At 53.1% G+C, this 20,102-nt stretch overlaps 6 protein-coding genes across 6 annotated transcripts; 3 read left to right on the top strand and 3 right to left on the bottom strand.

The window, feature by feature from the left end:
• Nucleotides 1-10: 10 nt before the first annotated feature.
• KRP23_521 (Soluble calcium-activated nucleotidase 1) lies at nt 11-1,462 on the top strand (the record flags this gene model as incomplete). The annotated part of the gene is made up of 1 exon (XM_067890020.1): nt 11-1,462. One exon carries the CDS (start codon nt 11-13, stop codon nt 1,460-1,462), a length of 1,452 nt encoding a protein of 483 aa, XP_067751083.1.
• A 304-nt stretch (nt 1,463-1,766) lies between these two features.
• On the bottom strand, nt 1,767-2,475 carry KRP23_520 (ADP-ribosylation factor 6; the record flags this gene model as incomplete). Its single annotated transcript, XM_067890008.1, has 3 exons — nt 1,767-2,060; nt 2,136-2,195; nt 2,278-2,475. The coding sequence occupies 3 exons, from the start codon at nt 2,473-2,475 to the stop codon at nt 1,767-1,769; spliced, it is 552 nt and encodes a 183-aa protein (XP_067751082.1).
• Nucleotides 2,476-3,583: 1,108 nt separating this feature from the next.
• KRP23_519 (DEAD-box ATP-dependent RNA helicase 35) lies at nt 3,584-5,443 on the bottom strand (the record flags this gene model as incomplete). Its single annotated transcript, XM_067889997.1, has 1 exon — nt 3,584-5,443. One exon carries the CDS (start codon nt 5,441-5,443, stop codon nt 3,584-3,586), a length of 1,860 nt encoding a protein of 619 aa, XP_067751081.1.
• Nucleotides 5,444-5,559: 116 nt separating this feature from the next.
• KRP23_518 (Trafficking protein particle complex II-specific subunit 120-like protein) lies at nt 5,560-10,215 on the top strand (the record flags this gene model as incomplete). The annotated part of the gene is made up of 1 exon (XM_067889986.1): nt 5,560-10,215. One exon carries the CDS (start codon nt 5,560-5,562, stop codon nt 10,213-10,215), a length of 4,656 nt encoding a protein of 1,551 aa, XP_067751080.1.
• Nucleotides 10,216-10,407: 192 nt separating this feature from the next.
• KRP23_517 (uncharacterized protein) lies at nt 10,408-11,931 on the top strand (the record flags this gene model as incomplete). The annotated part of the gene is made up of 7 exons (XM_067889976.1): nt 10,408-10,548; nt 10,622-10,693; nt 10,753-11,130; nt 11,196-11,303; nt 11,373-11,501; nt 11,584-11,654; nt 11,730-11,931. 7 exons carry the CDS (start codon nt 10,408-10,410, stop codon nt 11,929-11,931), a joined length of 1,101 nt encoding a protein of 366 aa, XP_067751079.1.
• A 120-nt stretch (nt 11,932-12,051) lies between these two features.
• Nucleotides 12,052-15,394, bottom strand: KRP23_516 (ELMO domain-containing protein 3; the record flags this gene model as incomplete). Its single annotated transcript, XM_067889965.1, has 7 exons — nt 12,052-12,315; nt 12,388-14,765; nt 14,844-14,921; nt 15,006-15,068; nt 15,138-15,182; nt 15,244-15,285; nt 15,355-15,394. The coding sequence occupies 7 exons, from the start codon at nt 15,392-15,394 to the stop codon at nt 12,052-12,054; spliced, it is 2,910 nt and encodes a 969-aa protein (XP_067751078.1).
• Nucleotides 15,395-20,102: the final 4,708 nt, after the last annotated feature.

The following is a 20,102-nucleotide window of genomic DNA, read 5'->3' as shown; positions in this document are numbered from 1 at the left end:
ACTCCAGACCATGCGGCAGCTCCCGATTGGCCAAAAGCCGTCCATAGTCAGTTCATTGAGCCACGCAATAACGGACTGCTCGCCCGGCGCTCCCCCGTGCATGCTCGTGTCGTGCGTGGACACCAAGAAGAAGCGCAAGCTCAGCACACTGGACGAAGGAAGCATGAGCAGCATGTGGTCGGGTACGCCTCTACCCAGCGGCAGCGTGGCCGTGGGATCGACGCGCTCGCAGCCTCCGCCCGCCGCGGCGCTGGCGGCCATGCGGCGTCACGGACGGGCGCTGGTACTGGTCATCGCCTTCGCCGTATTCACGTACGTGTCGCTATCCCGGTCGTCCATGGGTGGCACCAGTAGCAGCAGTGTCAGCAACGGGGCTGCACTGCGCACACCCGAGAACTGGGGCAACGACAAGCTGTTGCTGCTGCCTACACCCGACTCGGTCAAGCACAACATGCGGCATGAACCTACGCTAGCGCCACCGCCCAAGCCCAACTCGTTCGGCATCGTCATCGTGGCGGACCTGGACAAGAAGTCCAAGGTCGAGGATAGCAAGAAGCCGCAGTTCGTGTCGTACCTGCTGCACGCCACGCTCAAGGTCACGCCTGGGAGCTCCAGCGCCCAGCATAAGCGTGACGCGTACACGGTCACGTTCGGAGACGAGCTGAAGTTCACGACCAGCATGAACGAGGCCGGACGCGGCTTCGAACTGAGCGAGTTGGCCTGGTTCAACGGCAAGCTGCTGGCCTTCGACGACCGCACCGGCATCGTTTTCCGACTCAAGCACTTCGAGGGCGTCAGCATGACTAAACCCCTACAGGCCATCCCGGAGCACATCATCATGGAGGGGGATGGCGTGACTGGCAAGGGTCAGAAGCACGAGTGGGCCACGGTCAAGGACGGCGAGCTGTACATGGGCAGTGTGGGCAAGGAGTTCACCGACAACGACGGTAACGTGATCGGAGACGGCAACCTCTGGGTCGCTGTCATGGACCGTCTCGGCGACGTTCGTCATGAGGACTGGACGGCCAACTTCGCGGCTGTGCGCAAGGCGCTCGGCTGCCAGTGGCCTGGATATGTTGTCCACGAAGCCATCGAGTGGAGCCCCCTCCGTCGTCAGTGGTTCATCCTGCCGCGGCGCATAAGTACCGACGTCTATAACGATATGGAGGACGAAAAGCGCGGCTCTAATAAGGTGGTGATTGCGAGCGAGGACTTCAGTAGTATCGAGGTGCGCGAAATCGGCAAGATCACGCCGCTGCGTGGGTTCTCGTCGTTCAAGTTCGTTCCACGGTCGGATGATAAGGTCATTGTGGCCATCAAGAGTGTGGAGGTCGAGGTCGAGCAGATGCAGACCTCCTTTATCACGGTGTTCGACGTGGATGGAAATGTTCTCATGGAGGAGACCGAAATCCCTGGCGCCAAGAAGTTCGAAGGTGTTGCATTCGCACACGACTGGTCTTAGACATTGTCCGTGCTGCATTCGCGATCCACTCCCAAGCGCTGGGATCCCGCACGCGTACCTCCAAGATAGAGCAGCGATTAGTGCGAGCAAGTTAGGTGTAGATTACAGACCAAGCCTCAGAGCATCCAATGCTCCGAGCAAAGCGTCCGACCAGTGGACTAGCGGACAGGCCAGGTGGTTCATGCACGCATCGACCTCCCTTTCAGGCATACGGATCAAGAATGAGACTGTATTCCCTTTTAGCCGCTGCCTACTGTGAAGATGTCTATTTGTCAATGGCCTGGTGATACACTTGCGCCAGTGCTCAAAGCGCAGTCATGTTCTCGCACAGCCACGTGATGCCGTCGTTTAGACCCTCGCCGGTGGTGGCCACAGCTGGTTGCACCTTGACGCGGCGATTACTTTGTGCACAGCTTTCTTGGAATTCCAATGCCTCTGTCAACTCCTGAACGTCTCGTGCGCCTGGCAGGTCCCGCTTGTTGAGGATAATTAGAAGACTTGCATCCTGCAGCTGAGTGTCTACGAGCATGCCGTTGAGCTCAGCTTTTGCCAGTTCTAGCCGTAGCAAATCGGCACTATCGAGAACGAAAACGATTCCCTGGTCACCGTCAAGTCAACGGACGAAGGTAAGTCTCTAGCAGAACCCACGTATAGCTCTCGTGTCTGAATGTACCTGTGTTCCGGTGAAGTGATGCCTCCAGTATGGCCGCAGCGTGTCCTGTCCTCCGACATCCTAAACGCCGCACAAGTTGCAAAACATTCAGGAGTGAGCACGACAAAAGTTTTCTGCACGATTGAGCTTCGAGCCAACCTACCCAAACGTTGAGCTTATAGCCGTCGTACTTGATGGTCTCGACGTTGAAGCCTACGGTTGGAATACTGGCGATCGCCTTGCCCAAACGCAGGTGATAGAGGATCGTCGTCTTGCCAGCGCCGTCTAACCCCACGAGAAGCAGTCGCCGATCGTTGCGATTCCAAAAGCGCGAGAAACTTCTAGACAGCGAGGTGCCCATGGCATTAGCCGCTCCTAGGCGGAAGATGCAGACGCGTTCGACGTTGCCTGAGCCAGCGATGCCAGGGTGTGTTGAGCACGCGCTTGGTTTCCTGCGGCTTTCGGTGCGATATTTTTAAAACCATTTGATCCGAACAGCTTCAACATCGTAACGACTTCATGTACCGCGCTCGAGTTCTCGACCCAACAAATGCTGTTCAAATGAAGGAACAGAGGAGCACTTCATCCGCATGTATCAAACATACTCGCACGTTGCTGACTGCAACAAGTCCAATCCCGCGGCGATACAGAAACTGATGAGCATCGCGGCGTGGAGGCGATCGTGGGCGACGATTTGACGAGTTCCAACCTGCTTCTCGGTGGCAATGCCTCATGAGTGTCATCACACGCGACCTTCTCCACTCTTTGCTACACGAGTCGTGTTCGTGGTCGTATGTTTCGCCGGGAACCCAGGACGGCTCAGTCGACTGCACCCACCGCTTGGTGCGTGTTGCCGAGCTCAGGAGCTACCACTAGGCACCGGCCAGCATTTGGTCCGCCTCTAGGCGCGAACTCGATCAAGGTCATTTCCGTTTCCAGTTTCCGGGTGGATCATTGTCCTGTCGTCCTCGTCACTGCAGCAGTGGCCTCATCGTTGTTTTCGTGCTAGCCTTGGAATCCTATTTCTCCCTAGAGATCTCCTTCACCTGAATCTTGTCCTCGACGTTGATGTTGTTCTCGAGAACTTCCAGCTCACCGAACTTGTCAGTGGTTCGCGAACCGAAATGCCCATGGGGCGCGAGGACCACCTGTCGAAATGCGCTGCTGCTGACCACCATCAACGGCACTGGTGACTTAGTGTTTAGCGTGGTTATGTTCGTGCGCCACCCCGGTGGTCAGTGATCAACGGTCTCGCCACCGCGCTCACCGTCGTGGCCTGCGACGTTATGATCATGGCGACGCGGTCTGCAACTAGGCATAACGAATAACCGAGAAATGGTTTTGGTTCAGGATTCGGGCCCATTTCGCGCATATATCATCTACCTGTGCTGCTCATACAGAAGCATCAAGTGCGAGACAAAGTTTCTTGCCAAAGTGATTTTTGACAAAGTGTGCACCATACCGTTCACTTAACCGAGGGAGTCTCCGCCGTAGCCCTCACTCTTCCCAGCAAGGAAGTCGCGCTTGCCAGCACCAATCTTCCGCACCTGCGAGTCCACCTTCGGACAGTCCGTGATACGGTGACCCAGACCACCACAGAACGCACAGCCCTTCGTGCCTGTGGCGTTGGAAAGTCCGTCGCCACTGCGCTCCAACTCCTCGTAAGGATCCTCCAGTGCCTTGAGCACGGGCGGGACGGTTTGCTTGGCTTCAACGAGCAGATGCTTCAGATCCAGCAGTGCACTCTCGGGAACGCTCTTGTTGATAAAGGTCGTGGCGACGCCGGTCTTTCCACAACGACCTGTACGACCGATTCGATGCACGTAGTTTTCGATCTCTGCAGGCATGTCGAAGTTGATGACGTGCTTGATATCCGGAAAATCAAGACCCTTGGCAGCGACATCTGTGGCGACCAGCACGTCCTTGTGCCCATTCTTGAAGAAGTCGATGGCCTCGTTACGCTCCTCTTGGTCCTTGCCACCATGAATCGAGGCCGCCTCAATACCCTTCAGAATCAGGTACTCGTAGATATCATCCACGTCGCCCTTGCGCTCACAAAAAATAACAACGGGCGGACTCGTCTTCTGCAAGCACTCCAGCAAGTAGACAATCTTTGCGTCCTGCTTCACGTACTCGACTTCCTGAATCACATCCAGGTTGGCAGCACCGGCACGACCCACGTTCACCAGAACCGGCTTTACCAGTACGTCCTTGGCGAAATCCTGGAACTTTTGAGGCATCGTAGCCGAGAACAGCAGCGTCTGTCGCTGACTTGTAAAGTGGTTGAAGGTCGTGGCCACTTCCTCGTCGAAGCCCAGATCCAGCATACGATCACCTTCATCCAGGCAAATGTACTTACACAGTCGCAAATTCATTTCTCGCAACTTGAGGAAGTGGTTCAGCCGACCAGGAGTAGCCACCACGATATGTACCCCACGACTAGAGATTAAGTCGGACTGTTGACGCTTGTCTTCTCCTCCGATACACAGCAAACTTCGGAGCTCTGGGTATCCTGCTTTGAAGAGGTGGTTCGTGAAGTGCTTCACCACGTCAAACGTCTGTCTCATGAGCTCCCGCGATGGTCCGACAATCAGTCCAAACGGACCTTCATGTCCAACGATGGGCATCTTTTTCTCCTCCTCCAGCGCCAGCATCACGAGCGGCAGCGTGAACGTCACCGTCTTGCCGGAGCCCGTGAACGCGATGCCGATCATGTCCCTCCCCGCCAGAATGCACGGGATGGCTTGCACTTGGATGGGCGTGGGTCTCAGGATGTTCTTGGCCTTGAGTGCATCCAGTATGGCCTTGGGGAAGCGCATGAACTCGAACGACTTGATGGGCGGCGGTACATCCTGCCCTTCGACGAGGATGTGCCACTTCTTGCGCACGGCATCGCACTCGTCGGACGTCATGTCGGCAATGCTGCGTGGCGGTCTCCATGTCGTCTTCATGGTCTCCTGGTAGTGGATCCCTTCCGCCCGCTCGTGGGCCGACACGAGCGCCGCCTTCTGCACGTAGCTGGCCTCCTTGAGCATCGTCACCTCATGCGCGTCCTGCTGCGCCTTGTGCTGATTCACGCCCTGCGCTTCCAGCCGTTTGCGCATCTCGTACGCCTGGTCCAGCAGACTCACGCTCGAGCGAGCGTCTGGCACGGCCAGAGATGCATCCTCCTCGTCCGTCTTGGGCCGCTTCGCCGGCTGTTCCGAATCGCTGTCGCTGTCGCTGTCTTGATGGGTACGCTCCTGCAGCACCTTCCTCCGTCGCTGCAGGCGCTCCTGTTCGCGCTGGCGTCGCACCTTAAGCGGCACGTACAGCGCTTCCTCCGCCATGGCTGTTTTTTTTGACAGCGACTAAATGTTAATGTCAAATTGATAATGCCAATTATGTCAAAAACACAGCAAAAGAGGCATACAAAAGGCAAGTCGAGTGAGTATCCTGTCGACAAATGAGCAGCTCCTCGCCACGCTGGCTCCGGCCTGCGCAATTCCTCGTGTATCTCGTGCCCGTAGGTGGAATCCCGTCGGACGTGTTCGCGGCCTATGCGCGCCTGCTGCAGAGGCACAGCGTGCTGCCTTTGCGCAGCTTGACGCGCCCCGGGGGCTACGCAGCCGAGCTGTCTCCGTTCCGAGGTCTGGACTGGGGCGGCAATGGCGTCCTGCGCTTCGTGTTCGTGTCGGCAGCCGAGCGCGTGGACGTGTGCGACGGAGAGGACGCACATGCGAGTCGCCGCGTCGTGGGTGTACTGGGCGTGTGCCACAGTCCGTCGCTCACGCTGCGGGACGGGCTACGTGCCGCCCACGCGCAGTTCGAGGCGTCGGTGCGGCGGTTCCCGGGGCTGCTGCTGCACAAATTGTTCGCCTTCGAGCACGCCTTCGAGGACGCCACAGCGCGGGAGACGCAGGGGCTCGCGGACCTCGTCATGTTCCCCGTGCACCACGAGCTGCCGGGCACGGGCGAGTCCACGGTGAGTCTCCACCTGCAGGTCGTCATGGACACGCTGGCGGTCACTGTGCTCATGTCGCTGGAGAGTGTCATCCGGTCTGCCACGTCCACCGCTGCGGGCGGAGACCTCTCCAGTGTCCTCCTGGACGTCAACGTGGAGCCCCAGCAGACGCAGACGACGCAACACACAACGTCGTCGCCCCTCGTGCTCGCACGGGAGGCCAAAGGAGACACCATGATGAACTCGGCGACGAGTCCCACGTCGCGCTCGTCGTTCGCATCCATTTCGTCACCTCTGGCTGCCGCGCTGGACCCGCGCAATCGACGGCGTAAACGGCAACTGGCACGCCGGGAGAAGCTGCTGGGGGATTACAGCGTGCTCGTGAGTTGTGTCTCGGACGCGGTGGACCACTACACAGTAGCAATAGAAATGTTGCGCGAGGAAGAGCGGCGCAGTGGCGGCGCACCCGGTGACGCCTTGTGGCTTGCATCGGCGCTGGAGGGGTTTGTATTTTGTTTGTACACAGAGGCACAGGACAAGTTTTCGACCGAGCTGGTGGAAAAAGCGTCGGAGGCCGTCGCGCTGTACGCGAAGGCCGGTACGACTGAGCTTGAGAGTCTGTTGATTGAGAACCTCGGGTGGTATTATGCGAGCTTGGCGACGGCGACGTTAGCGCGCACGTCAATACCAGGAGAAGCTAAAGTGCTTGAAAACGTCTGGGCTAAACGCTTGTTGTGGGATGCGCTGGAACGAGGGCTAATGCTGTTCCCGGAGCTGCAGCCGCAGCGCCAGGTAGAATTTTTGATCCAGACAAGTCGAATGCTGGAGAGTGTGGGCCACCGCCGGCGTGTGGCATTCTTTCTTCACGAAGCTGCTTCCCTTTTGTTGGCCCGCAATTCGCCTTCTGTGGACTCGCAGTTGAGGCTACTGCTCTCACCTTCGAGTGTGACGAAGGGGCCTCAGCGACAGAGGGATTTGGAGGCAGCTCTCTTGCTAGAACGAGTTGCGGCGGAACACTTGGGTATCAAAGATCAGAGTGATCGGAGAGATGATTTACCGTGGGAAGTCACGACACAATACCGCAGAAACAGGAGGAAAAAGGCGGCGGAGATAAATGCATCTACGGGTGCTCCAGACAACTCGTGGCTGATCATACGCTTTCACGTGTTGCGGCAATTGCTTACGATTGCGAGGATGTTGGGGGATGCACTCCTCGTGGGGTCGTACTGCCTCCAACTGTTAGAGATGCTGGTGTGGTGTGATTCTATCGCAACACCGACCGTGGACTCGTCGCCGTCTTCCTCGTCACCAGCTTTGACAAGGGTGCCCGCGACGCTACAAGTGGACCACCTCCAGCAGTCTGCTGCCTCGCTTCGGGTTATCCAATCCCCTGTAGAGCGTGTTGGGGTGGGGCTTCACGCCAAGAGTAGTGCATACTTCTCTCCACCGCCGGGAATTGACACAAGGGTCAGACGCAACTTCATCAACTCCCCGTCAGCCACCATGTCTAATGCAGCCGCAACCATATCGTCAACTCTGACCAACACACCGCGGCTTCTAGCAACACCGCGGCAACAATTCTCCGCTGCAGTGAATGCAATATCTACGAAGGCGTCACCGGCATTCGCACCATTTTCTCATGCACACAACCTTCACAATGGAGCTATGGCAGGCCATTCAGGTGGCACCGAAGACCGTACATCGACGCCTAGGATGACTAACGTGTCTGATGGAAAGGAGTTTGGTGCAGTTGGAGTGAATGCCGATGGCGGGCAGAAAAGTGCCCGAACGTTAGGTGTTGCTGATGGTGAAGTAGAGCGTCTTGGTACGGTGGCAGATGCCGCTCCTGTCTGGAATTTGCGGTCAAAGACAGAAATTGCCAAAATCCAGCGGAAACTCCTCAACGTGCTGGAGTCTGACTGCACAGCGCTGCGATCTAGTGAACAGATACAACTGCCCACATTTCTGCGAGTGGACAAACTCAAGCTTCGTTCACGGTGCAACTTGCGGCACCCCTTTCTATCTCGAGAGACAGCTCTGGGGGTGTTTGGAGTGCAATCGGGTTCTAGTAAGCAGGAAGCAAAATCAGACTTCTTTTATTCACCTTTCGAGAAGCAGAAGATGATGCGGAAGGCGAGTCAACACGGGAGTGATGACGAAGATGACAATGACGATGCGCCAGCTATGTATGAACGGGGGTTCCCTGTTCATGAGCGGGTCGAGCTGCAGCTGACCTTGTCGAATCCAACGGGCGTTGCTGTCAAGCTCCAGCAAGTTAAAGCGTGGGTTACGTTCATTGAGGACGGTGGCGAAGGAAGCGGCATGAACGAAGATACGAAAGATGGTGGTGTTGAGTGTTACCCTTGTTTTTTCACGCTTGGGCCGTATGAAAAGCGTAAAACGGTGCTGCTGGGGATTCAACCTTTAAAGGTGGGAACCTTCCACGTTCGCGGTTGCTTCATAAGGGCGTTTAACATCAAGACATCCTTCGAGCTGAAAATCCCTGTCATCATCCGAGTCGTAGGCGAGTTGCCGATGGTTTCGCTGTCTCTGCGTGAGCATGGCTCGATAGCACTTTCGGAAGGCGAGAAAACTGCTGCCGCGGCGATGATAAAACAACCGCCGAATGCCAAGATACGTATCGCGATGTTTGCAACCGAGGCGAAACGATGCGTAATTCGTGTGCGCAGCACTGGAAACCAGCAAATCACGAACTACAGGCTAGCAGTCACTGTCCAGCATCGACGTGCAGCCAAGAACACGTGTGTAGTTTTCAACAACTTGCCGTCAGCCTCCGCTGCATTGGAGGGTAGCATACAGACTTCAGATGCTTCATCCAGCAACGCCAATGGCAAGGCAGCCATCAATGGTCAGATTGAGACACAGCATCTAGCGTTGAGCTGCGCTGAGGTTGTATCCTCTCCACTCCCGCTCACGAGCGGTGACTTCGTGAGTATTCCTTTTGAAATATCGCTTCGAGGAAAGAACGACCAAGGCGAGCCCCTGGATGACGATATCCAGATAGAATGGAGTTTCGTGTACGCGGACGAGGCTCGCTCAGGTGGAAATGGTGCGGTAGACAATATCTTCTATCGAGAGAGCAAACTGCTATTGGAGTTAGTGTCACTTCCGTCGCTGACGCTTCGGTCGGTGTCATTGCTATCTTGCAGCGTAGAGCAGATCCCATTGAACGGTTTGGACGCGGGCAAGGGAAGTGTGGCTTTCTGTGATGGTAGCCCAACACAGCCCGTGACGACGGATCATCCTTACTGTGCTGTCATGGTTCACATCGTCAACCCGACAGAAACTACATTTCGTTTTCGGCTGCTCCGCGACCTTGACGACAGTGATGATGCCACTTGCAAAGCTGAAATCGGGCGTCAGTGCTCTCGCCGGTTTGTGGTTGAAGTTCCTCGCTTACGAACCTTTGCTGTTGAACAAGAGTCTGCCAATTTACCCGAAGTGCTAAACGACCTGCTGCAGATGGAATGGGGAACTTACTTTGGGACACATGGGCGCCTGCTGTGTGAGAAACATCACTTTGGATCGATCGCTGAGCAGGAACAGGCGCAGCTTGAGCTTCTGTTACCGCCAGTAAGTTTCCAGATCCAGTCGCCTCTAGCCGAAAGTGTGCCAGTGGGGACGAGCGAACTGGAGAATGGAGGTGTCTCTGAGTCAAAGCGTGTAAGAAACAGAAGCTCATCGCTCCACCCGTTGAGCTTCTTCCAGGTGACGCATTTACGTGCTGACTCCCGGGCGCTTCAGGTTGGACTGCTCCAATATGTTCCGATCGACATCGTAATTCAGCGGGCAGTCGACGGTAATGCTAGAAATCAGCAAGTATGGGGCGTGGAAGTGGAGGTGATGATCACGGAAGAAGGCGACGAAAATGATTGCCAGGCAAGTGACCACGCTATGGTTGTAGGCTTGCTTAAAGCACAAGTCCGCTGGGATGGTCCGATGGACGGCGCTGCAAAGTGCCACAAGATTCAGTGTATGTTTGTGTCGGAGGGGAATTTTCGCGTCACGGTGTGCGGTCGGGTGCTAACCCCGGATATGCAGCAAGTTGGTGGCGCGGTTTGGTGCCATCAGCCGTTGCATATTTGCGTTCGATCGGAAGACGTTATTGTCGCGGAGAAGACCGCGAGTATTATTTAAGAGTGATAAGAGATCTGTCTATCAGCGTGCGTTCATGCTGGTCAACATCCTGGCAGAAAACATTCATTCTACTAGAGTGATGGTCAAACTTCAACTTGCGGCTCATTTATAGTGTTTGAAACGTGCTACTTTGGTATTTGTGGAAGTGTTAGGTGCAGCCCCAAGCGACTGTCGAATCGACGTGTACGCAGCATGGTGCGTAGTGAGGCGATGGGGAACGACTACTTCCAGATCCGCAAGCTGCTTTGGGACGAAATCAAGCTCAGTGTGCGCGCGTCGGAGGAGGAGGAACTGCGCGGTGCTGTCGGGAGTCACCTGATCGAAGGAAACGAGGTTTGATGCTTTGTGCTCTGCAGTTTGCTGTGCAGTAGGGACTCAATTCAACTGCTGCGTGCTTGCATGACAGGATCTACGACAAGAGCTGGCGGTGCTGGCCGAGATTCTGACCGAGTTCCAGCAGCAAAACGATGACATCCGGGTGCGCATTATTTCCTGTTCCTCGACATGCCAGTGCACTGACAGAGAGTTTTGCGACAGGATGCGCTAGCGAGGCGACCGCACATTCCTGAGCCGCCAGGTCGACCTTTGCTGATCGAAAAGCTGAAGCTCTTGGCTGCAGACATGCACAAGAACCACAGCCAAGCGGGTGTTCCCTCTGCAAAGAACGCTGAAGTACTGGACTACGTATTATCGACCGCGGACACCTCCAACTCTTCTGCCTACCAGACGCCGATGACACCTAAAATGGAAGATCTATTGCCGAGAGCACTTTCAGACGACCAAGGAGACGGTGTTGTCCTTCGACCAGGCACTGCGAGCGGAAGGCGCCCCATGACTTCTGGTTCTCAGCGACCAGTGTCTAGAGGTTCAACGATATCAATCTCCTCGGTCACGGCACTCCTCGAAAGCCCCGAGGTTATCCATTTCTTTTCCACATGCTGTGAGATGTTGGAGTTGACATCGTGTCGTATTGTATGCAGGTATATCGTCGTCTAAACCTTGACGAGATCGACGCGATCAAAGAGGATTTGCGAGACGCATTGCATGACGAGCGCCAGCTGTTGCTTGAAGATATTGATTTTATTCAGGTGCAGCTTCAGCCGTTGCGGCTTCTACCTGGGCAATGGCCTCTTGCTCAACTATGAACTACTTTGCAGGGCTGCTTGGAAATGGAGAAGGACCTTATCGATGATGATCGACGAAAAGTTGCTGCAGTGAAGCCCCCGCCGACGCTGAGCGATTTACACGACCTTCGAAAGATGTTGGAGAAAACGCTGGAGGACCAGGTAAAGTCAACTAATTTGACGTTAAATGCTGTGGTTGGTACGCGTGGTTGACTCTTTTCACCATCCGGCCGGGGGGGTGTAGGAGGCGGTCGGGAAAATGGAAAGCATACTCAACAAAGCGAGGAACTCAAGTTCGTTTGTCCGAAGCCGAATGTACGTTCAGAGCTTCCTACTACGCGCCTGAAATGATTTCCCTGTGTTTTAATCAAACCACTCTTCTTGATGCAGGTTTACCCCAGTACCCCTACTCGAACCTTCGAGTTGTGCACCTCCGTCGCGAGGTGAGCTACCAGCGAGTGCACGACTCCCCTCTCTTAACGCCTCATTTTCAGCTTCACCTTCCTCTTCACTGTCGCGGGCCGGGGCAACAAGAGTGCTGAAAATTCGGCACCTTGTACAAGAGTCTAGAGATGAGCCTTATTTATCGTAACACAGCAGCAAACTTTGCGCAAGTCAACCTGACTTTGTGTCGCAGCCTGATTAACTGTAACCGCAAAGGCGGAGACCTATTCATGCGCTACCTGCTTCTTCTTTCAGGATCGAGGAGCTATCATTCTTCGTCGACAGACTGCAGCCCAATTTCGGTAAATTCGAGGTTGTTATCGGATTCTTTGCGTTCCGCTGTCTTCGTCTTCGTCTTGGATGGAGCGGCTGCAGGTCGGGAAGGACGCAGCGCAGTGCCATCGAAAGCCTCGTCGATAATCTTGCTCGGATTTGACCGACCTCGGTCCAAAACATCCTTCATAATGAGAGGAATCTCATCCGTTCGGGACTGAATCATGTCGTGGAGCTGCGAGGCCAGCGCAACATACAGCTGCACGATGGCACAGAAAAGATAAGCACCGTGTTAGCAGGGCAAGCCCCAAGCACAACATGAATAACTCACCCTATTCATGCCAGTCAGCACGCTGGCATGCTTGTTGCACTCAGGATACAGTACTCCACTTCGCAGCGCCACAACACACTGAAGCGTGACATTGATGAGCACACAGGCAAAGGGAAAGTGGCGAGTCGGGTGCTGAGAGAGTGCGTGAAAGCGGTGCGCGAGATCAGGATAGCTCTCGACCAAGTACAGAATTTGAAGTAGCGAAAGTACACCGCATCCACGCAAGTCCGTGGATGGATCGGTGCCCTGAAACCCGATGTCCTCCCAATGTCTGCCGATGAGAAGAACGTCTCGAGAGCTCTTCGTAATCTTCTTGTAGATTGTTTGCAGCACCCCCACCACGACATCGTTGTGGGCATCGAATGCAGTTGCAGCGATGCAAAACACACGATCACGCTCCTCGATTGCCCCAGCAAAAGTGAGGCGAGGGCGTGACAGACAGGTCAAGCACGAGGCACGAGGAAAGTCTTCAGAAACAATGATGTCTCTATGCTGCATGACGTCGGGCGTCTCAGCATAGTACCCGGCTGCTTCTGCGTATGATGTCCGCGACACTGACGCTGCGTCGGGGCCGTTACCGGCCTTTACAGATCCCGACTCCTCACCTTCCTGCGATTGTCTGTGCTGAACCAGTTTGATCTCTCTCCACTCGGCCTGGTCGGCTTCACTTTTTTCAGTTATCGTTTTTGTGTCTTCAGCATTCTCATCATCCGCTTTGGGGCTCTCAACATTCCTGTCGTTGTCTTCACCGTCAGTATCATCGCCGTTAACTTCTTCCGCTATGGTGTCGGTGGCTCCATGCGTCTGACTAAAAATGCGGCCCATGACGGACATTGAACGACCCACTTCGGGAGCCTGACGTCCTTCACCTTTCTTGTTCTCTTCATCCATCAGAACTTCTTGATCTCCAAGGCCTCGCTTGTACATACTATGGAGCTCAGATAAGGATAGTGCATCGGAGTCAGCGGCTGCTGCAGCAGCAGCAGTTGTGGAGTCAGCTTGAACAGTTTCAGTCATTTTGTTGTTTTCGAGAACCCGCTTTTCTTCGTCAGTTGCCCGCTTGAGCTCTTCCATCAGTTCTTTCTCCTCTTTCCGCTTTTTAGCCTCCAACGATTCCCGACGTGCTTTGAGAATATCTTCCGACAAAGTACTCGACTTGGCAGGCTCGATGTCGAAAGAAAACTCATCATCGTCGGCGTGAGCAGAAGATTCATCATCTTTACTAGGACTTGTGTTGCCTGCTACTGAGAACGACAAGTCGCTTGTCAGCTCAATCTCATTTTCAAATTCCCTCTCGTCAGGGAATGCTGGGCCACTAGGCAGGGAGTAGCTACCCTTCTTTTCATCAACAAGGAGCTCGTCACCCTTATCGCCCTTCTTACGCAGGCTCTGATACGAAATACCGAAAGTAGCGTCCACGCTGAGTTGACTCGACCTGGACCCACCAGCTATTTTGTGAATATCGGAAAAGGGGCTGCCTGGTTCGAGTGTCGTGACGTGCGCAACGCGAACTTCTTCACCGAAGGAAAGATCAATTGCGCTCGTGCCGTCAACTTTACTGTTGGGTAATGCATTCAAAAGTGCACTGTCCTCATCGGTACTGGCGTCGTCTACGGTTTTCATCGCTTGTGGTTGCTGCTCGGTGGATTGAGCGCGCATCGGTAGCCGCTGTTTCTCTTCAATCTGGATACTACTCACCACCGCCGAATTGACTTCCAGTACGTCTTCATCTTCATCGTCTGGATTGCCTAGCTGCAACGGAGGTGGTAATATTGTGCTCTCAACATCTTCTTCACCCTGAGATTCGTCAGAGTCATCATTGTCGTCCTCCACAGGGTTCATCGAGCCAACGATGAGAGGGACAGCTGTGGGTGCTGGCGGAGGCACAGCAGCTAAGTCTGAGGCCTTCTCATTGTCTTCACTAGCAGTATCGTGTACTAGTGGGGCCAGTGGCATGTCCAGCGTTTCAATTTTATAGTCAGCGTCGCTATCGATAGTTGGAGCGGCCATCACGACTGTATCGTTCACAGATGTATCTCTTTCAACGTCATGAGCTGGGATTCCGCCTAAAACTTCCGTATCCGTCTCCATTTCACCACTTGATCTCTCTTCTTCATTCTCAACACTCTTTGGAGGTGGTGGCTCCTGCTCTTGAGTTGGTATTGTTGCCTCCAATTCGTTTGTTGCTGGTAGGGTAAGCTCTTCATTAAGATGCGCATTTTTTGCAAGATCAAGCACAGCTTCCACAACGTCTTCGCCTGAGAGCGAGGACGGCTGCTCTGACTGCTTCGATTCCTGCGATATCGGGTCGTTATTCAGCTCCTTACCATTTCCGTCTATGGGAGAATGCGAGATCGTCTCGGTGTTTTTGTCTGCATCTGAAGAAATCTCGGATGTTAGGATGGTTTGAAATAGTCAAAGTCGAGTGCAGCATGATGAAACCTAAGCTAACACACCGTTTGCCGGCATCGGGGAGAAAGGTACCGACGTCGAGTCATGAAACTCCTCCGAGATGTCTGCCTGCGTTTCGTCCTCTATACACACACACAGAAGCAGCAGACAGAGCTGTCAGTTCTTTCACTCTGCAATTTGATCTCGTAGTCTTCGTAGCAGCTAACCATCGAGTGTCGTTACGGCGTCCAACTGGCTCAGAATGTTGTCCATAGTTGCATCTCCCCCGCCTGACAGCACATGCCCAGTAACGTATTCGTCCGAATGAATGCAACGCATCAAGTACAATTTTCTCCAACCTTCGCCATCTTGGTCTGCGTCCGTATCGAAGTAAGCCTCGGCATCTGCATAGACACAACACTTAATTAAGAATGGCGCCCTACTAAGCCGAATGCCAAGTCAAACCTTCGAAGTCTTCTCCCTCGCCGTCCACATCGTGGAGCAGATCTGCAGCAGCAACGCAACAGTTGTCAGCGACCTCGAGGACAAATTTCGACTTGACCCTCGCCCACACACCGTCCAGAACATCCACATCCGAAGGATCAGCAGATTCCATCGCTCTTGTACGCCAGCTATAGAAGATATAGCAAGCACTCGCAATTTTCTCTCGCTCGTTTTGGCCGATTGAGTGTTGCCGAGCCCTCAAGACGAGGCGTTGCTGCTTTCGCGACGTTTCGGCGGCGTAGTAAACTACGACGTTTTTTTTAGCCAATAGGCCTTTGACAAACTGATGGAAATTTATCCAAGTATTTATCCAAGTAATTTATCCACGGAATGTTGCGCAGGGATTAGTAAAGTTGTGCATTGGTTAGCACTTGTACCGTATCATACTTCTTTGATCCGACAACTTCTTATATTCGACATCGCCCAGCAGCCACTTAAATCACAACGAATTGCACTAGTGAAAACTACTTCTTTTATCCGACTGTACCACTAGTGTACCAATCTTGCGGCTATCACCACCATTTACTGCACTCTTGCAAGTGCAATGGCGAGCACAACTCGCTCACGACGAGGATGACAACGCTGTACTGGGGGCAAAGGTGCATCTGTAAAGCAGTTCAAGCGCCGCACCGAGCCATACTGGATCAAGTTAGCAATTATCAACGACTTCAAAGCCAAGAACAACATGTCAGCAACGTTAGCGAGGTTCTATCCAGGTTTAGGCGACAAGCAGCTAGAGACGAAGCGAAACTCGGTCTATTTGTGGGACTAGCAACGTGAGCACATCGAAAAGCAGTGCGCCGATACATCAGGTGCAGCCGGTCGCAGGATTCGGACTCTTGGAACAGCAACCCTTCTGTCTGCACAAGCGGAAGACGAGGTTGTGAGGTGAAGTGACTCGCCAGTTGGAAGGATTGAGCGACCTGGAGGACTGATTGCATGAGATCACGTTTGGAGGAATCGCGATGGAAGGATTGCGGCTGTGTCCAGTTATGGCCGGTTGTGTCCGGTTACGTCCAGTTATGTCATTTATGCCGACCTGATCAAGATCGATATTGAGCAATCATTTCGATACGCGATCTGGTCCAGATAGACATGCGACAAACATTGCGATACGCGATCGGTAATCACAATTGTTGTGGGTACAATGGACTTATCTTTTTGGAACGGGTACCGTGATCTTGGTACATGAGATCAAGTTCAAGCTGCGGTGTGCAATCAAGAGATGCGCAAGCGGGATAGGGAGAGAGCAGGATAAGAAGAGATCTTCAGGGCCTTTACGTTTGGATAAGAGATTCAGATTTGCCTTGAAAAACACAAGTGGCGTCCATACTTTCCGGGGAAGGAATTACATTGGCCTATCCGACGAAGGACCCGCCCAGTCAACCAAGGACACGACGCAGACCTGGATACCTTGGTCAGGGTGAGATCGCATACTCTCATCTCAACTCAAGATCCCGCGAAGGGGAGGCGGCAAGCAACGGAAAGGGCTATCGCAGCACACCTGTAGCGGGGCTACACAGTCGGTTCACCTCCTACCTTAGTGCAACACGCACTAATGTATACATTCAGGTTGACCACTCCACAGGGTGGTCCACATTAATAGCAAAGCCATATGACTGGTAGAAAGTAACATATTTCTACCAATGAGAGTCATTCATTAGATAGGGGTTCTGCCAGCCATCCAATGGCAGAACCTCTCATTAGAAATATCAGTTTTAGGAGGAAACCCCATTTACAATCAATACAGTTCTCATTTGGCACCAAAGCTATCGTTCGGTTCCTTTGTCTTAGTTTAAGTATACTTGCGGATACAAGTATACTGAACTTAAGTAATTACTCCTACCCTTCTTCATACACAAAGCGTAACCCGCCCCACCGTTGGGTACACAAGGTAACTACAAGGTTTTCCGATCACGTCTTTTCAACGGAGTATCCCCTCCGATAGTCGGCAGTCCGGGTACACCGCTGGCAAGCTTGGATCTCGTCAGCAATTTTCGTGATCCCGCTTCGCCACAGTCGTGTTGTGGGTCCGAGCACTACGGGAGGGAGTGCCAGTGTCAGCTTTCATGCTACAGATTAGGGTGTTAGAAATAGCAAACGCGCTTAACATTCCACGGTATATCCTGTCAGCGGAATACAGCTTTCGACGAGGGCTCATTCGACGCCACGCCATATCGTTTCGCCGCAATACACACCAAGGCCACATTGCACCGCTCGACGCAAGGGTTATAGCGGCAGAATTCAAGCAGAAAGTGCGGGCACGAATGGCTGATCTCGGCGTAGATCGCGTGTTCAACGCCGAACAGACTGCCGTGTTCTTCGAATACATTCCCAAGACTACTCTCTGCGCCAAGGGGTCCAAGACCGTGTGTGTTCGTAGCGGAGGTAAGGCCAAGGATCACGTCAGTGTCATGCTGTTTGGAGACTCTCATGACAATAAGTTCCCCCCGTATATTGTGGCGAAGGTATCCCCGTCGAAGGTGCCGGCAACGAATGAGGACAGCATTCGTCTCCGTCAAGGCTTTGGCACCAACATCTGGCGAGAGGTGAAGGAGCTACAGCGACACGGCAAAGTGGTGAAGCACGGCAACACCCGCGGCTGGTGGAATGAAGGCTTATCTGTGGCGTTTTTGGGGCACCCTTTCGGTGATCGTGCCAACATGGCTATACCTGTCCTGCTAATGTGCGACGATCTGTCCGCTCACTGGACATTCACAGTCTAAGAATGCGCTGACCGCCTTAAGTTGGAGCTCATTAAGGTGCCTACAGGCTGTACGGCTGTCTGTCAGCCAGTAGACATTAGCTGGAACAGCCCGCTAATGGCGTCGCCTCCGCGTTCGATGGGTTAAGATGTTGCGTCAACAGCTAAAGGCCCCACGAGAAGAAAGAGTGAAGTTCAAGTTGGTTGCACCAAAACGAAAGGACGTAGCAAATTGGGTGATCGAGGCCTGGGATAACGCGTCAGCAAAGGTTATCAAGAGCGGCTTCTCCTATCTAAAGCTGAGCAACGCATGCAGTTCTGTCCCACCTCCACTCGACGAATGTACGGTTGTTTTAGCTAACGATGTTGTGTCTCTTTTAGAGAGCGTTCATATGATGGATACGCAAATTGGCCAGGTCTCAGATAGTCAAGATATGATCTCGTCGCAGCTTGGCACTGACTAAATATATGTAGAAACTCGTTTTCGCTTGACGCTATTTACTTGGGAATGCGTGTATGCATGTGCGTATGCACGCGTGCGATCCCCCTGTGTGTGGATACTTTGTGGGCTCGGCGTTCGCTTTGGGAGGGTTCCGGGGTATAACGCTTCTCCAGAACACGATTCTGACAACCATTTTTCATTTTTGACGAGTTTTTCATCAAAAGAGATGTTTGAAAATCATATGATACGTATATTGTAATCTTGACAATGTTCACTTGCCCTACACCTATCCGAAGATTTAGTGTCGGATCAAAGAAGTATTATACGGTACTAGAATGATTCCCGCAGCTTAAATCCAAGGCCAACCTTCCAGACTTTGGATAAAAAGGACGGGAATGACCTTTTTACTAAAAACAAGTTGAGCATCCGCGGGCGGTTGCTTAGGGGACGACTGCCTAATGTTGTGTGAGCTCATAATTTTGGGAGACGCCCCGACCGTTGAGAAGAAAGATACTGCAACATTTAGCCACAGCGATTTAGCTTGTCACGATGACCAAGGTGAACTCCACCAAGGGCATTGGCAGCAAGCAGTGGACTGTTAAAGGTACCGTAGCTAATATCTGGAGGCGGCTGTTCATGGGATTATCCTTAATGATTTATGATGTGTGATAAGAACGACGAATGCAAGGCAAGAAAACAGGTAAGCTTACAACAGAGACACGAAAAGATTGTGTGTTTATGCGTATGCATTACATTCAAAAACAATTATGGGTTATGCTATCTAAGCAGTCAGAGCTTCAGAACGTAAGGATGAAGATCGTCACGATTTTAAACCGCTAAGAGGCCCCCTAGCTGAGAAATTAAAGGCGTCGGGCATTGATACCAGTGCGAGTAAATGACAAGACGAGCAAGCTCGTGCTGCTCACGCGCGAGCAGCAAATGAGAAGAAAGCACATGCAGTACGAGTCAAAGTAAAATCTGAAAGATTAGTTTTATATACCATACATTCATACAACCGCTGCTGCTGCTACTATGCATATGCGTCATTGTGCACCAATACATTTTGACGCTGATAGCTAGTCCTTATTTTTCGATGGGACGTGGTGGAACGCCAGCGGCGCGATTAATTGCAGCAATGCTTTCACTAATCATCTGGAAGCTGACATCTCCCCTTATTCCAGCTAGTCGCAGAGAATTGAAACGTCCTGGCACTTCGTGAAACTTGCGTCTCTGTTTCTTCTCGGCTGTCAGGGCCTCCAGTGTTCACCGCGCTTGCTCACGTCGTGTTTCCTGTCGTTCCAGAAGGTAGCGTTCTTGTTTTGAGGGGGAGGGATCGCATCACCATCGGACGTGTCACCGCTTTGAGTGCGTGATCGCTTGGACAGTGAAAACAAAAACTCCAATCAAGGTCCAATCTTCTGACCGAATTTTATGCCACTGAAAGGTTTTGTTGGGAGGTCTTGCTGGCGGAGTACTGGTTTGCGAAGCCGAGATGGCGTCGACGATCCAAACGCAATACCTGCCGTCTTTGTCGTGGCTGTATGATTGACAGGCGAAGCCGGCTGCGTTTCCATATCTGCGCCTTCGGAATCACAAGGTAAATCGGGTAATGGCGAATATACCGTGAAACTACATGAAAGTCGGGCATCACAAGATAGTAGCAGCTGAGACCTA

The sequence above is a fragment of the Phytophthora ramorum genome, assembly GCF_020800215.1.
Source record: "Phytophthora ramorum isolate Pr-102 chromosome Unknown Phyram_PR-102_s0001, whole genome shotgun sequence".
NCBI lineage: Eukaryota > Oomycota > Peronosporomycetes > Peronosporales > Peronosporaceae > Phytophthora > Phytophthora ramorum.
This window is presented reverse-complemented; position numbering and strand designations above follow the sequence as displayed.